Source organism: Mesoplodon mirus (genome assembly GCF_964341445.2).
Source record: "Mesoplodon mirus genome assembly, chromosome: 9".
Taxonomy (NCBI): Eukaryota; Metazoa; Chordata; class Mammalia; order Artiodactyla; family Ziphiidae; genus Mesoplodon; species Mesoplodon mirus.
This window is the reverse complement of record NC_138985.1, coordinates 91,937,979-91,955,364: the sequence shown is the minus strand read 5'-3', so window position 1 is coordinate 91,955,364 and position 17,386 is coordinate 91,937,979. Positions and strand designations below refer to the sequence as shown.

The 17,386-nt window shown below is 37.7% G+C and overlaps 1 protein-coding gene across 2 annotated transcripts in view; it reads right to left on the bottom strand.

Annotated features, from left to right (window-relative positions):
• CALU (calumenin) overlaps positions 1 to 17,386 on the bottom strand; it is a 28,275-nt gene that overhangs the window by 9,711 nt on the left and 1,178 nt on the right. Inside the window, exons 2-4 of one of the 2 annotated variants that reach the window (XM_082633177.1) lie at positions 9,164 to 9,395; positions 4,127 to 4,320; positions 313 to 479 (exon numbers count right to left, since the gene is read on the bottom strand). In XM_082633177.1, coding sequence (XP_082489303.1) covers positions 313 to 479; positions 4,127 to 4,320; positions 9,164 to 9,384 — 582 coding nt within the window. In that variant the 5' untranslated portion in view covers positions 9,385 to 9,395. Of the gene's footprint in view, positions 1 to 312; positions 480 to 4,126; positions 4,321 to 4,393; positions 4,588 to 9,163; positions 9,396 to 17,386 lie in introns of those variants that run through there. The other variant, XM_082633178.1, reaches the window with a different exon arrangement.

The window sequence follows — 17,386 nt, the reverse complement described above, 5'->3', positions numbered from 1 at the left end:
ATTCTTTAGTGTCACTGTCATTACTCAGTGCCTGATATTTTAAAAAATAGGATTTCCCCTCATGCTTACAGTATGAAGCCACCAATGAATGGCAAAATACATAATCTGATGGTACATAGTGTCATACTAAACAGAAAGCCTAAAGCACCATCGAGATCACAGAAAAACAGAGTGACAGAGCTTGGACTCAATCTGGCCAGCACTTGTATAGCAAGTCATTCTTCTAAATACAGAGGAAAGGCTAAAGAGGAAAGCGTTAAGCAACAAAAAGAGAACGTTTCCACTGAGAATCCTTGCTCTCACCCCACCCACCTGTACTACTATATCCTTCATGTAGTCATACTCCTCAGGGTGCAGGAAAGCTGTGAATTCCTCCTTTGTGGCAATGAGGTCTCCATCCTTGTCTGCCATTTTAAACCTCCGCTCATCTCTAACCATCATCTGTTTATAGTTAAATCCATCATCAGGGTCTGGATCATCTAGAAAAGAAAAATTTAGGTCAAATCTTAAAAGACTTCCAGAAAACATGAAAATGTATGGGGAATCAATTTCCAAGAAAGATAAACCAAGCACTGAAGAATTAACTCTTGATTACTCAGGTAAAATCGCAGCAGTATAAAGACATTCAGTTTTGGTAATCAAAGACCTCAAAATCAGGTCTGAGTTGAATGTAAATGCTTGCCATTCAACATGGAACCCTGGCTCCTGGACTGTGTAATCCGTTATGTAATGCTTCACTGTCACTGCTCTTGGGGCAACCAAAGAGCTTGAGTTTTCTAGATATATCCAAGGGGCAGCGGTGGTTCTAAAGTCATACTGAGTTTGAATCCTAACTCTACCACTTCTTAGCCATGTGACCTTGGGCAAGCAACTTGACTGTACTTCAATTTACTCATCTGTAAAATGGAGATAATAACAGTGCTGGCCTCATAGGATTGTTATGAGGCTAAATAAGCAAATAAATAGAAGTGCTAGAACAGTGCCTGGCACAGAGTTGGCTTTTAATAAATGTTAGCCATTGCTATGTTGATTAAACATTAGGTTCTCATTAAAAAGCCAGATATCAGGAATTTCCCGGAAGTCCAGTGGTTAGGACTCTGAGCTCTCACTGCCGGGGGCCTGGGTTCAATCCCTGGTCGGCAGAACTAAAATCCCACAAGCCGCGCAATGCAGCACCCCCCAACCGCTCCCAAAAGAAGCCAGACATCAAAGGCCTTCTATCCCATTATAGGCCATCTGGATTCAAGTACCAGAACAACACCACTTTGAATGGTCACACTTTAGTTTCTTAAGCCAACTCAGAAATATACCATGATATACAAATACTGTTCACTACCCCCCCTCCCCAAGTTTTGTAAAATTCTAGAAAATGCAAATAAACTCGAGTTACAGAAAACAGATCAGTGGTTGCCTTGAGGATTATAAAGGGACACAAGGAAACTGTTGGGGGTGATGGAAATGTTCATTTATTTCGATTGTAGTGCTGAGCTCACTGATACATACATCTGTCAAAACTCATCAATTGTGCATTTTAAATACGTGCAGTGTATCGTATGTCAGTTATACTTCAATAAAGCTGTTACAAAAGATAAATATTAGATTACAACCAAATTAAATTTGGATTTATCCATCTGTTAGGATGTTGAACTGCACAAGCAGTAGTCATTTAGTCTCTCCGTAAGATTCTAGAAAAATGAAATTTTGTTTCTTTAAGTTGAAAAATGTGGACTTAATGGCAGAAAAGGAAAAAAAAAAACTTTTCAATCTGAGTTGCTGTATGGACCTAATAAGGTAACATGTGAAGATATTCTGAAAGGAAAAGACACCATATTAAAGGTAAGAAATGATTGTTCCTACAACATATTGGTCAAATTTTTTAAAAGATACAGCACTAGTTTTATAAAAATGACCCACAGGGTCCCTTAATAACATTACACTGCTGACTTTCGATACTGTAGTTCAATCTTTCCGTACTTTAAGCACAGTCAAAAACAACAACAATAAACTACTGCTCTATTTTGAGAGGTGAGCAACTTGAAGTTTCATTCTTTGTTGAGTGTCAAAATTCAGTGAGATAGTTGACTGAATCATGAGGCTTTGCGGACCCTATACGTGTATACTCAAAGCCGTAACCGGTTAGAAACAAAGAATTTAAGGAAAGTACGATCTTTCTCAGATACTAAGTCATTTCTTCTCAACAAATAAAGCTTCAGTACAAACTACGTAACATAAATAAGAAAGATAACAGAAGACAACTTATATATTAAGAGTACATTCTTAGCTAAGAGCCCTTCTCTCCTCCTTAATTAAAACATGGTGACTGGAATCAAGTAGCCCGATAACATGCACATATATAAGGATGAAAAAGGAAGCTTTAAAACTTTATATTTAATGACTAAACTCATGTACGTATCATCACTGCTCAGAGTGCCATTATCTGTCTTAAGCACCAGTTTACTGGGCTATCTGGCCTGGGTAGGCTCTTGATCTAGTTTTGGTATAGGCAGGGTGGATCGTAGTATCTCATATTTCATTTGTGGCAGAGACAGGGTTAATGTTCCTTTTGTGGAAAGCAGACTAAAAGCTAAAATGATTTATACCTGAACTCAGCTGAACCAAGAACACGCTTTCACAAAAACTCCTCAGCACTTTTGTAAGGCACCTCATTACCCCGAGCACTGTCCAGCCACAGGACTCCAGGGAAAGATGCCTTATAAAGACATTGTTTCTCCAGCCAGAGCTTCAGCTTATGCAGTCTCAGTCGGTAGAAATACCCATTACATTGAATCATTTGCCCTGTGAGGCAACAAAGCTCTCAACAGATTTTTATGCACATAATCATACAAAGAGTTTAAGATTCATTCTGGACAGCAAGTGAGTGACTAGGTCTGAGCTGAGATTTATTAACACACCATTCTATTGAGATCACCAATAGCCTACCCACTGCTTTACGTTTATAATTAATTCCAAATAAATCAGGAGGGTGTTGGGTCTCAGCCAGAGAGCAAGAAGCATGGATGCCTCTCTATCTGCACTGACTTTTTAATACACGTGTTTTTAATTGGGTGAAGGATATGTTTGGTTCTTGGGTAAGTGTCAAGCGTAGAGAGAGACTGCCACTCTAGTCTTAGGAATGAGAACAAGCCTGATACAGAAATGAAAATCTGTTCAACAGAAATGCATGCAGTCCTGTAATTAACAGGGACAGCTGGCTATCCAGTGGGGGAAACAGACCATCATACACTTACTGCTTGTTAGTCGGTGATGGAGAATGCCTGCTTTAACCCAGAAATTTACTTAATTTCCAGAATAAAAATGCAAGAAGTAACATTTATACATTCTTGCCTCAAACTGTAACCATGTGCAATAGAGGAATCTCACTAACAAAAACACCCTAAGTCATCAACTCAGTAAGATCACCACCTAGCATTCAACAGCAGGCAAGTGTAATAAGTAAAAGAAAATTACTAACAGGTGGCCCAAGCATACAAGCTACCAAATCAACAGAAAGCAATCAAAGTCACATTTATTTGCCTTGAAGCATTTGCAAAGCAGGCTGATAAACTCATGTGCCAGAGAACACAAATGGGAAATAATTCATTTCTAAACTACACTAAGCAGACATACTGAAATAGTTAAATTTCATCAAGGAAAGCTATTATATTTGATCTTTATTTTATTAAGGGAAAACAGTAATTTTCCTTCTATTCTCACCAGTTACAAAGAAATCTAATTTGGTTTGAATTTCAGGTCCAACACTTTAATGTGACCATGTCAGGCTTTGAGACATCTCAAAGCCTCTTGCTTTGCATTGTTGGAACAATGCAGCCTTTTAAACAAGATCTACTACAAAAATGGTCTCTCTGAGGGATGACAGCAAGAAAAAATGGGGAAATATATCTGAAATGCTAATGATGTAAAAGATGTCAGACCTTAGAAAACCAAAATAAAACAAATTAAAAAAATACATAATATACAAATTCAAAATTAATACAGGGAAGGAGAATCAGCTCAGCATCAAACTATCTCAGATAAGCATAATTTCTTCCTTTCCTTCACTGTGTGACCCATTTGTTTCTTTGACTCAAGACCATGGTCTCTGCCAGGCTGACATCTTGCCCCTTACCCAGGTAAGTGCCATAAGTCACGTTTCTGTACTCATCCCAGGAGATTAAGCCGTCTTGATTCAAATCAAACTCCTGCCATTGGTTTTCAACATTGTCATATATGTATTTCTTCTGGGCGTGCTTAATCCAGGATTTCAGCTCCCCCTCCGTCACAAACCCATCTTTATCCGCGTCTATTTTATCTACAATCATTCTACAAGACAAAACAGTTACGTTTCAAGGTGCCGGCTCCACAAAGCTTTTTCCCCCAGATAGTAGGGACCTACCTAAAACGTAGCCGTAGGTGGCATTTTTATACTCTTCCCAGGAAACGAGGCCGTCCTCATTGAGGTCATGCCCCTTCCACTGTCGCTCTACATCCTCGTAAATCCAGCGCTTTTGTGCAAATTTAATCCAGTCTTTGAGCTCATCCACAGTGACAAACCCGTCCTTGTCGCCATCTATTTTACTTACAATCTTTCTGTAGAAAATGCAGAGAAATCCAGCAAGAGGTTAAAAGGACACTAGGCTCTGGACTTAGCCAGGTGCGTGCTGTGGCCACAGGTGTTGCCCAGAGCTAAAGCATGGAAATAAAAATTGTTTCCAAAACAAAACTGCCAGACAGGCCATTGAAAATTTTTCTCTTAAGTGCCTGTTGCTGGTCTGAAATGAGCCATCCAGACAAGGCAAGCACAGTCCATGGCTGGTGTGCTTGGATTCAAAAGTGAATCCGGACTATCCCTTTAGAGGTAGGTTTCAGCCGATGGTCAGAATTCAGGAGTGAATATCCATTCCTATCTGGGTTCTCCACTCTTAGTATCAAACAACACGCAAATCTTTATACTTTTTCTTTATTGATTTTACGAGAATCTCAATTTCTGGGTAAACAATCACAACCACTGACTTGGTTTTCTAAAAATTCAAAAATTTAAACCAGACTTTAAAAAAATTCAGCTGTGTTTAAAAAAAAAAAACCAAAACACTTCTGTTAAAAATACAAAGATATCAAATATAGTTCCAGGATCACTTATACCTAAAGTCAAGATTACTTTTTTTAAAACCCCCAAACAGGTACACAGAGACAGAAGCATGCTTATTTTTAAAAATGACTAGCAGTTTATTATACACTATGTTGAAATGGATTTTTACATATAACCACAAAACCAGAGAGCTCTGAAGAAGTAATGTGGTAAGAATGTATATCCCTCATTATGAGAATGTTAATAAGCTGAGAGGGTTAGGGTGCAGATGATAAAGCAAAACTACAAAGCTAAAGAATCAATATACTTTGCCCTCCATGAGTTTCTTTCTTCTAGATCTGTTATGTTAATGACAGACATTTTAAAAAATGATTTATTTAAGGATTTCAAAATATGTGCATGATATGAAAACTTCTGTTTAAAGATGCAGTCACTTACTTATGAAGCTAAGACAGCCTATGTAAAGTCACAAGAACTTTAAATCAAAACTTCCACTGGGGGACTTCCCTGGCAGTCCAGTGGTTAAGACACTGTGCTTCCACTGCAGTGGGCACAGGTTCGATCCCTGGTGGGGAACTAAGATCTGGCATGCCGCACAGTGCGGCCAAAAAAACAAAACAAAGAAAAAACCCCAACAACTTCTAATGGAATTGAAATCTTGGCATACTCCTATGCTCTATTATTTGTAGGATTGAAAAAGACTGTCATTTGGTAGCAAATAATGTTTTTCTCCAGTTTGTATTCAACTCATGAATACAACACTGGAAAGTGATTAGAATCACAGAATACAAGCAACACAAATTCGTCTTGATACTGACATGCTGTTAGCCATGATTGTCTATTACTTAAATCTTATAATTAACAAGCATTTTCCTTCAGAGAATCTTACAGCTTTTGCTCTAAAATGTTAAAAGGTAAAGCAGTAGGAAGTCACCTCAAATATCCTCCTCTATCTACATGGACACGGGACAAAAATTTTTTGCAACTTGAACCTGTAGAATTTTAACAATATTAATAAATTAAGTTTTAACCGCCCCCAAACTTCTGCATTATCTATAATGGGATCCAGTTTGTGTCCAAAAGGTACTGGCTACCAGGATTGCCACTGTACCATTAAGAAAAAAAGGGCAAGGTACTTATTCCCGAAAGAAAATTTTAAACTATTAAAAACAGCCTAAAGAGAAGGAACACTCAGATAAAAAAGGCATATGACTGTTTAAGATGGGCTTTTCCTAATGAAGTTGGCTAAATGCCATTCTATTCATCCCAACAGAAATATCCCAAATGGTCTAAATCAGAGGTTAGCAAACTTTTTCTGAAAAAGGTATACAGATAAGAAGAAATTTTCACTCTGTGGGCCACATATGGTCTGTCACATATTTTAAAAACAACAAAAATAACCACAAAACCATTTAAAAATAAAAAAGCCATCCTTATCTTGCTAGCTATCCAGCCTGCAGGCAGTTGTGAAAGTACATTGGAAGTGGGCATGTCCTATTTTAGGCATGAAGCTCTAAACTCTGATCTTTGAAAGCCTGTGTAAATTTATGAAGCTAATGGTGTTATATTTCTATGACACTGGAGAACCCTACAGATCCATGATGCCACTAAATAAGCACTCACTCCAGGACAGACACAATGTACCTAGTGGATCTTATATTATTTCTAAGAGGTAACATATGCGTCTACATTTCAAAAGGCATCAAACAAATCCTTTGACTTTTTAAGAACTGGGTCAATAAATGGGCTCCAGGAGGGTTCAAAATATTCCAGAAATTTTCAGCATGCAAAATTTTATATATATTCATATGTATGCACTTTCCCTTAGCTTTCACTAGACTGCCACAGGGACTGGGCTTGTGACCCAAAAAAGGATGATGAACTGCTCTAGTTCATTTCTACAGCAACTATATCAAGGGTGAAAACTTTATTAAGGACCACCACCTCAAAATAAATAATCGTTTGAAGGACACATAAATGAAAATTAAGTATATGTAGACTTCTTGGGGGTGGGGTTGAGAATACATACACAAGAAAAAATCTTCTATCTGTCAACATTCTTCATAAGAAAAAGGAACAAAAAACTGGATATTAAAATTGTTTTTAAGTGCTTCCTGAAGTCTTATATAGGTATTATAACTAAGGATTTAAAAACAGTAGTGAATTTTTGCAACTAGACGTATAGACAATGATCTTATCTCCTAATAATTACTGGCCTCCTAGATAGATGGAAAAGGGGGAATCTGTTGTTCCCAACCTCTGACGTATAGTCACGTACCAAATAATGTTTAGAAATGCCACAGTAAGTTAAAAGAAAAAAAAAGTTCACCTGGAATTCTTGCTTGCAACAGTACATCACCTTATAAACTGGAAATATTTGCCATTATCTCCAATTTGGGAGAAGAAAATAGTACTTGGTTCATTCATACATTCCATGAAAAACATGATTTTAACCATCTTATTCTAATCAAATATGGAGTCGCTCATGTGTTGAACTTTTGATATTTACTGATGACAAAAAGAAACATTTTCTCTCTACTGAAGACTGTTAGCAGAGCTATTCCAGTACCTACACAGAGCCAGAACACCCAGATTGACACCAAACCTAAGGGCCCTTCATTATTTAACAGTAATTCTGCACAGAGACATGTGCAGACCAAAATGTAGGCTGGACATGCATGTTATGCAAGACACGAAGACTGAGAACGCCCTCATGCATCCCTATTTTCAGCCTGGAATGTTAGCACAGTTATAAGATTAAAATTAAAAGTGAGCATGGTCCCTCAAAGTTAGAAAAACAACCTAACAGAAGACTAACTCTTTGATAAATTTCTATTTTCTCTATCTACTTTCAAATGTTTTAGGAGTTTCTCATTCTACACAGCAAAATCTTTTGATTGTTTCTGTGAGTGTTTAAGAATAAAATATTATATCCTTCAGTTAGCAGAAAACCCGTTGAAAGAATAAATTTATTTTGAAGTACCACCCAAAGCAAATCGTATAACGTCTTCTAATCACAGCACTATCCATGGGCAAAATATTTTTGGAAATTCCTATGTGGTATAACTTTTCAGACAAATCTCTTGAATATAGTTCAGAAAGTTACATCAATGGTAGCCTTTCATTGAGGAGAAAATGTTCACTGAATTAACCTGCATTTCCTTAAAAAGCAAGGCTTTGAAAGAGCTAAAAAAGACATTCTCAGATCCTCAGAAATAATCAACTGGAATTATACCAAATCAACTCTTTAAAAAAAAGATGCCTGCTGAGAGAGCCACAGAACCTGACTACGGCCCAGCTGTTACTGAAACAGCAACACATGCTCTGACATTAAGACCACTGCTTATTACAACCTTCTAAAAGGCAAGGTTGAGGGACTTCCCTGGCGGTCCAGCGGTTAAGACATCGCCTTCCAATGCAGGGGGTGCGGGTTCGATCCCTGGTCAGGGAGCTAAGATCCCACGTGCCTCACGGCCAAAATACCAAAACATAAAATAGAAGCACTATTGTTAACAAATTCAATAAAGACTTTAAAAATGGTCCACATTAAAAAAAAAAAAAGGCAAGGTTGGTTTGGTTTTGTTTTTGGTTAAGCAAATATCTGACAGTGAAACCAAAGAGGGTGAAGGACATCCTTGGAAACCATAAACTCTACAGAAATTAGTCAGTCCAGGAGTCTAATTTGCAGTTTATTATCCACTCAAAGACTTGGTATGGTCAGTAATAAATAGGTCCCAGATAGTTTTTAAAAATTAAAAGCAACAGGTTTGAGAAAACCCCCATGTAATGTTCCTTTGGGGTCAAGATGATGCAGTTTAAGCTGAGTCCTATAGGATGTGGCAATTCTATGCATAAATGACTTTGCTTTGTAGAACGAGGTAAAAACTATTATTCAATGGAGAAATGCAGGAAAGCGCTTAATTAAATTTTAGTGGTAGCAATTCTATGGTTAGTTTTCAGAAGATGTAGTTCAATACAGCTTTACTGAGTGACTGAGCCAAAAGAGAAAAAAAGAATGAGTTGATTTATAAAGAAATGTCATTATTCTAACTAGCTCCCTGAGATCTGGCACCTTACCCAAGTCTTTCCTTGCTCTCTTCTGGTGTCAGCTGATCAAAGGTTTTTGCTTCTTCAGCACCCAAGAAGGCATCATGGTCATAATCAAAACTCTGAGCATCATTGTGAACTTTGTCACTGAGCTGAGGCTCATGGTGTACACGGTCCTTCTTTTCCGTGGGCTTGCTCAAGGCAAAGGCTGTGCACAGGGACAGGCATGTAAGAAACTGTCGCAGGTCCATGATAATCAGATCTTAAAGAAAAAAGAAAGGTAGTTCATTCAGGAAGCAGTATGCTTAATAATGAAACAAGAAATTAAAAGCTCACATCCAGTTACAATATTAATTTGATATTATCCCAAATATTATTACTTAATCCATAAAAAAAAGTATGGTAGAACATCAGACTTTCCAGTTTTACTCTGAGAAATATTCACCAGTTTTCTTCATCTGATTGTAGGCTGACAAGGAATTACTAGGAACATCCACCTTGTAAGTGGTCTCATTTCAAAAACACCAAAGTAGAACTTTAATCCTTTTGCCCAAGTTCCTAAGATTTAAAAGTGAAAGGACCAAGATTTAAATCCAGACCTACTGACTCCAAATACTTTACCTTTGTACTACATCAGTGGTCTGGTCTTCAAACCTGGCTGGTTATTAGAATCACCTAGGAAGCTTTATTTAAAAAAAAAAAAAAGTTTCCCCTACTGAATTAGAATCTCTGAGGCTGAACCCAAGCATTTGTAGTTTTAAATGGTTCCCAGGTGATTCTGATGGTTGTCAGATAAGAACCAATGATCACCTTCAAAGATCAAACCACTGAGATGATACAGTGATGGATAACTGCCTTATCATTCCGTATACTTGTGTTTCCCAAACCTACCCAGGTATAAGGACCACCTGGAATACTGTTCAAAGTACAGATTCCCCAGCTCTACACTGTACGTTCAGAATCTCTGCAGTCACAGGTGATTCTGATGAACAAGCACAAGGCTGGAACACTTTATCGAAAACGGTGACAAAAAATCGCAGAGAAGCTGCAGGATAGAAACTGTTTAGAACTCTTGACAGATAACCTATAGTATTGTCCAGAGAGGTTAAGGTTTTAGAGAAAACAGTAAAATTAAAAATCAAGGTGGGGGGTGGGGCAGGGGCGACTTCCCTGGTGGCACAGTGGTTAAGAATCTGCCTGTCAATGCAGGGGACATGGGTTCGAGCCCTGCTCTGGGAATATCCCACATGCCATGGAGCAACTATGCCCATGCGCCACAACTACTGAGCCCTCGTGCCACAACTACTGAAGCTCTTGCTCCTAGAGCCCGTGCTCCCCAACAAGAGAAGCCACCGCAATGAGAAGCCTGCACACCACAACGAAGAGTAGTCCCTGCTCGCCACAACTAGAGAAAGCCCGTGCACAGTAACGAAGATGCAACACCGCCAAATATAAATAAATAAATAAAATTTAAAAACCACAAAAAAAATCAAGGGGGGACTTCCCTGGCGGTCCACTGGTTAAGACTCCATGTTGCCACTTGCAGGGGGCATGGGTTCGATCCCTGGTGGGGAACTAAGATCCTGCATGCTGTGCAGTATGGCCAAAAAATAAGATAAAAAATAAAAAAATCAAGGGGAAAGAGTTTCCCAGGCTTTCATATTTTAACTAATCCTTTATCAGTAGAACACAGATTCTGAAGGCTTCTCCCCTTGTGGTGAGTATAAACTTTAATAATTTCATATTATCACTTACTCGTTTCCTCTTATGATCAGTGACTCCCTTACTGGATGCGTAGGTGGTTACTGGGCATGAGGCCTGTTGTAGGTTGAACTGTGTCCCCCCAAAAGATACGCTTTAGTCCTAATCCCTGGTGCCTGTGAATGTGACCTTATTTGGAAATAGGATCTTTGCAGATGTAATCAAGTAGGATGGCCTCTAATACAATGGCTGGTGTCTTTATAAAAGGAGGGAAATTTGGATACAGACACAGAGAAGATAGTGCCACATTATGAAAGAGGCAAAGATCAGAGTGATCATCTATGAGCCAAGGAATGTCAATGATTGCTGGCAACCACCAGAAGCTAGGAAGAGGCAAGGAAGGATCCTCCCTTAGGGCCTTCAGAGAGCATGCCCCTACCAACACTCTGATTTCCAATTTCTAGCCTCTAGAACTGTAAGCTGTCCTTTTAAGCAATGTAGTTTATGGTAATTTGTTACAGCAGCCCTAGGAAACTAATACAAGGCTACAGTACAGAGGGACACAGCATCACATGAAAGTTAAATGCATTATCTTGTCCTAATCTGCAGATTAAACTAGCCACAGGCTTCACCTTCCCCAGGATGTCACCAGTGGAACTACCTAATCTAAGGCTCATTTTTTATATATAAAAATTTTTTTAATTATAAAAACTCTTTCAGCATTGCTTGTAACTCAGTGATCTCAACCTAGACTGTACCCTAAAATCACCTGGGGAGTTTTTATAAATGACCACTGAACCCCACCCTTAACCATAAATATTTTTAAAAGGCAGCCAGGTTGAGAACCAGCATTCTAACCAAATTCTCAAATGGCCATAATAGTATCTTAAGAAATGTGACTCGAGAGTACACTTAATACGAAGAAACTGCATGCATCTGATCCTGCCTCAAAGTTTTGGGAATTAGAAGGAAGAAAGTGAATTGTGTCAAGGGATAAAGAAATCAAATACGCCAATAACTTAGACATATTTTAATGTATCCATCTCCTTGTAATCCCCCAAATAGTAACTAAAAGAAGTTACATTGTATTTGCTTGGATTTACAAAGCATTTTGGATTTAATAAACTAAAAAATGCTTAGCACAGCTAATGGTGAGCACGTTACGTTATATAAAAATTCCTTAAAAGTGGAAGGAAAGCAAATAGAGGAATATGTTTAATGCTAACACAATTTAGCTGATTATACAAAGGCACAACCTGAGGCTTCCTTGAGTGACTTTCAGGCTGTAAAAGGGCATACAAGGGTACTATTTGTGTACAATAGGAAAGCAGCTAAGTGGGGAGGTCCAGAAATGGCAGAGAAGGATACATCAGTAGAGAGCAGAAAGTGTTCTAGAGTAACTAGGACAATGCCAAAAAGACAAACAGAAATGTTAGCTAAGGAGATAATGGGAGGCAGTCGCTTCCCCAAGAGCCAATTTCAAAAACACACAAAAACGGTAATTTTGCTGGACAGTTGTTAAGACTGATGAAAATCCATCAGAGGAAACAATGTGGCAGCACTGTCCTAAGACCCACAGAGAAAGGGGAAGAAGGTGGTACTATTCTTAAGCTGTTCACCAGTGTTAGGACTTGGCTATGCTTCTGAAAGTTTATCAATGTTCTGTTTCGTGCTATCCCATCAAAATACCCAAATGTGTATACAAAGATGCTTCAGTTCAGATGTTCAATGATAAGTTTATAATGATTTTTTAAAAAAGGAAAATGAACTAAACCTAAGAAGTGGTAAATACATATTAAATCTATACTGTGGAACACAACACAGTTTAAGAAGAATGAAGCGGACCTGTTCACACTGAAACTGACAAGGCACCAAGATATGTTCAGTGAACAAAAACAACAACAATAAGAAAGCATGTTGTTAAACAATATCAAGATCTCATTTATATAAAAAGCAAAATCCAACAACCTCCCCAGCTTGTTTATATTTGTATAAAATATAACATATATGCACGAAAATGGTGTGGAAGGATAAACATCTACCTGTAAACAGCAATAAGCCCTAGGCTGAAGGGAGAAGAGATGGGGTGGGGAGGTAAGGTTCATGGGGCGTGAACTTCACTACTGTACTGCTGTGTTGTCTTATGTTTTGTAAATGAGCACATAGTCATGTGTATTATCTTTTTATGTGTATTACTTTCTAAACAACAGCATAAAAATTCTTTGCATTTTTAGGTAGCAAAGCAAACATTTTCAAGCCATTTCTCCAGACTGGAAAAGGAGACTGAAGGACAAACACATATTTATTCTTAAGACACAAACCCTATTTTATAAAGTAAAATAACACTGCCCTAGGAGAATAACACTCCAGCCCACTCTTCAATAATTGAATCTAATCAATCAGATCAGTGGAACAGTAAAGAGAAAATTAGATTCAGTGGCTCTCTCAAACATCACAGTATGCCTTTATTTTAGGACAAAATGAAACTTCCATTTCAAACTACAAATAATTCTTTAGACAAATAAAATCCTTTACAGAGATAAGGAATAAGATTTATGTTGTTATTTTGTGATACATCCAAATAATATCTATAATGTTAGAGGCTTACAGAATCAAGTAAAATCAAGTCACTGCAACAGATGATTTTCCTTATGTCTATTAACAAGGGGGCTTCCCATTCAGGAAAATTTTATAAGTGACTAATTACATCCCGAGAATAATACTCTAACAACCCTTGCATAATACCCTGACAACTTCTGCAAACCCCAAATGTTTTCATATGAATTAATGCTTAAGCCCACTAACACTATCAGGGCCTGGGAAGGATACTGTGTAAAGTTTTGATACTGTGTAACATAAAGAAATGCAACAGATTGATTCACTGTGATTCTAGAGGGAAAACTACATTTAAGATTGAGGTGTGACATCTTGATACAGTGATAAAAGAAGAATTTCAGAAAAAAAGCCAAGTGACTCACCTTTATCATTTATCCATCTCTCTATCCTTTCCCTTCTCAATTAAACTTTCAATCCTGCCCCTCTACAGGTTCCTCCATTCTGTCAATCAATACTTCTCAGGTCTTCATAATCCGAAATCAGTCTTTCTCAGACCCCGTTATTCCTTCAAGCATGCTCTTCCCTTTCCTTCACCCATACGGTCTCTAGAAACTGCTCTCTCTGCTTCCTCACCACCTACGGTCACCCTGAAATGTGGGTTTCTATCACTACTGATGAAACTGCCTAAAAAGGTCATCAAGGACCACCTGCTGGACAAAGCAATGGTCCTACCTTTATCTCTCTGCAGTGGGCAATGAAAAATCTGCATTTTAGTAAGTTTTAAAAACTATGCACTTTGTGCCCACATATAATATATCAACTCCTGGCTATTAGAAACTAACAAAAGGCCCCTCGTTTTATGACTACAGACACTAAAAAAAGAGACTACTAAATTTATCTAAATCCATATACACATAAAAATGTCCAAATAGAAACAAAGGATAGCTCCCAAGACAAAGGATATATAATGTGGGACAATGTGAGAAGGAGTATAAAACAACTTCTTACACAAGGCATCTGAAGAACTACATTAGTGCAGTTATTTCTGAAGCATCTTTCTCTTTTCAACCAAATGGAAACCAAATAATAGAAAGCTAAGACCCTTCTCTTTCTCCGTCATGAGAGCTATTCATCAATGGATAACAGAACATTAGGAAAACATAATATACTACATAAATGAAGGACTTGGTTGTATGAGTTTTTACCATATGGTTTAGGTGAGTCTGGCCACAGGTTTGTCAATTTTGTTTACCCTTTCAAAGAACCAGCTCTAGGTTTTGTTGACTTTTTCTATTGTTTTTTAAATCTCTATTTCCTCTCTGATCTTTATTATTTCCTCTTTCTGCTGCCTTTAGGTTTTGTTTGTTCTTCTTTTTCTAATTCTTTCAGGTGGTAGGGTTAGGTTATTTGAGATTTTTTTTCTTTTCTGAGGAAGGCCTGTGAACTTACCATGTGATCTAAAGGTAAATCAATGGCTGTGAAAAATGCATCTCCCCATCTCCCATTTCTCAAATGACCTATCTATAAGTTTCTCTTCCTCAAATTCTGTCCCTCCCCCACCAAGGGTAACATTTAATATTTTTTCGTAAACAAACAGAAAACTAGACCTGCAATGTCCAGGACAAGAGCTACTAGCTACATGTGGCTACCAAGCAGTTGAAATGTGGCTAGTGTGAATTAAGAAGTGGTGTGTTACACTTTATGTCAAAAGAATGGTATTTTTGTATGTACTGGATTAAATTATTAAAATTAATTTCACATGTTTAAAATATTCACCTGTAAATCTAAAGTTACATACGTGGCTTGTATTATACTTCTTATCTACTGCATCACACGATGTTAGAGACACAAATAAAGGGCTAGAACAGAAAAGGTATCAAGTTACTATCATACTTTTGCAGCATGTCACCAATACCCGTCTCCTGCAAAGTTATTTTCATGAATTGTTCCACTTAATTTATAAGGAAAAAAAGGTAACAGCATAGACTTGAATTTCTTTCAAAAACAATGATAAGCCTTAAGAATTAATTTTATCCATTCAAAAATTTCCTTGACAGCTCTAAATTCATGCCATTTCTCCCCTCCTTCCCAATCATTTTTTATAAAAATCCATAGGTCACAGAACACTTAAAAGTAAGTTTTTTCAGGGGAATTTAGATGTCTAGATTAAATTCAACTTCTCAAGAACATTAACAGTGGGTGACCCCACAGTTATTCTGGGTGACCAAAGACCCACTGCTCAATGTTAATAGTGGGAGAAATGGGTGTGGTGGTAGAATTCCAGTTCTGTGAGTTGGATATTTGGCGGGGGGTGGGGGGGGGGAAGGCATTCCTTTATAGTGCAGCAAAAGCAGACTCTCAATGCTTAAGTGTCTACTTCAATTGGGGATTGAGGGCAAGAGCCTGACAGCAATTTAACTATACTAAGGCTCAGGTTATAAAGTCTAGGAATTAAAGGTATCTGGTTATCTGTCTGACATTCTTCACTTACAGACTTTAGTACAAGTACCACCAATGGATTATCATATTAAAGTAATAATGTCACCCTTCATGATTTGATAAAAGTTATGATAATGACAAACCATTTATTCAACATTTCTCTAGCGATCAATGGAACAAATTTACATTAATATATTCTAATTCATTCTAGTTCATTAATATATTCTAATTAAACTATTTGTGTAACTGAGGGCATACGTTTATAAGATAGTTGAGTATATAAAAGTGCAAACTTTGGCTGTAGAAGAAAAGCTTTGAAATGACAAACTATTACTCAGGTTTCATTAGTTCTATAACCAAAGCAACCCAGTACAAACTTAAAATTTTTCTTGCTACAGAGTAAAGAAAATTTTCTTTAAGAATTAAGTTCTTAGAAACTCTGGAGAATCAAAGTTTCCTTTTGGCAGATGAAACTTCAATACATAATTAATTACTATAGGAATACCATGTAAAATGTAGGGACAAGAGTTTTGGTTTCTAGTTGTAATTTGCTGTGCATGTGTAACATGCATAAAATGCTTGGGAATCCTTGCTTTAGTGCCAAATGTAAATAAATGTAATTTAAAAATCCTAGGTGAAAAGACCTACCTACTATGATCACTCCAGCTGGAAATGATCTGCACACATTCCTCTCAACTTTTATAAGACTTGTTTGTACCATTCCACAATAAGGATCATAGGCTATCTTAAGTTGTCTCCTTAGCTCCTCTGTAGATGTACATTTTTGGAAGGCAGGGATCTCAGCTAATATAAATTAATTCCCCTCTGTAGTCCTTAACACAGTGTCTTGCACTTTCTGTACACCAAAACATTTTATTGGATTAGTTGGACTGTACTTGGGAGCAACAAAGTTCCTGCCAGCTGCCAGTGCTCCCCAACCCCCAATTCCCCTTACCGGATCTGGCCATCAGCCAGCAACAAGAAAAGTGTTATTTCAGCTGTCTTAACTCTAATACATAAATCACAGCAGCAACAACATCCATATTTAAGAGTTCATAAAGACAGGGAACTAGGACCTTACGGCCTAGCAAGCATCTCCAATGGCTATCCCTGGCTACACCATGCGTGTGCCACACACAGAGAAAATGTGTGTTAAAATCAGTGTACTGATCTCCAGTACTGGTGCAATGTACCTAAAATGCCGTAAGTATCTTTTGACACGTCATTGGATGAATGGAAGCAAACGATTATATTAACAGTGATGATTAAGAGTTGATTTCAAAGCTGTATCTGAGTACTACTATCCACTCAGGCATACTCAATTCATCTTTGTTAGCTCATGTTTCTCCTAGTTGTGATTCTCTAAAGAATCCTATTGGAGACCGCTGAACCCCTGTAAATCTCAGATTAGGCCCAGGTAAACTCAGATCTCTCGCCACACAAATACAATTTACAGGTTACCTCTGGACCCTCATTTGTAGTACAATACATAAATTCTTCAATGATGACCACCGTTTGGTACCCGGTTAACTAAATCTACTGAATGAGGTCAAACAT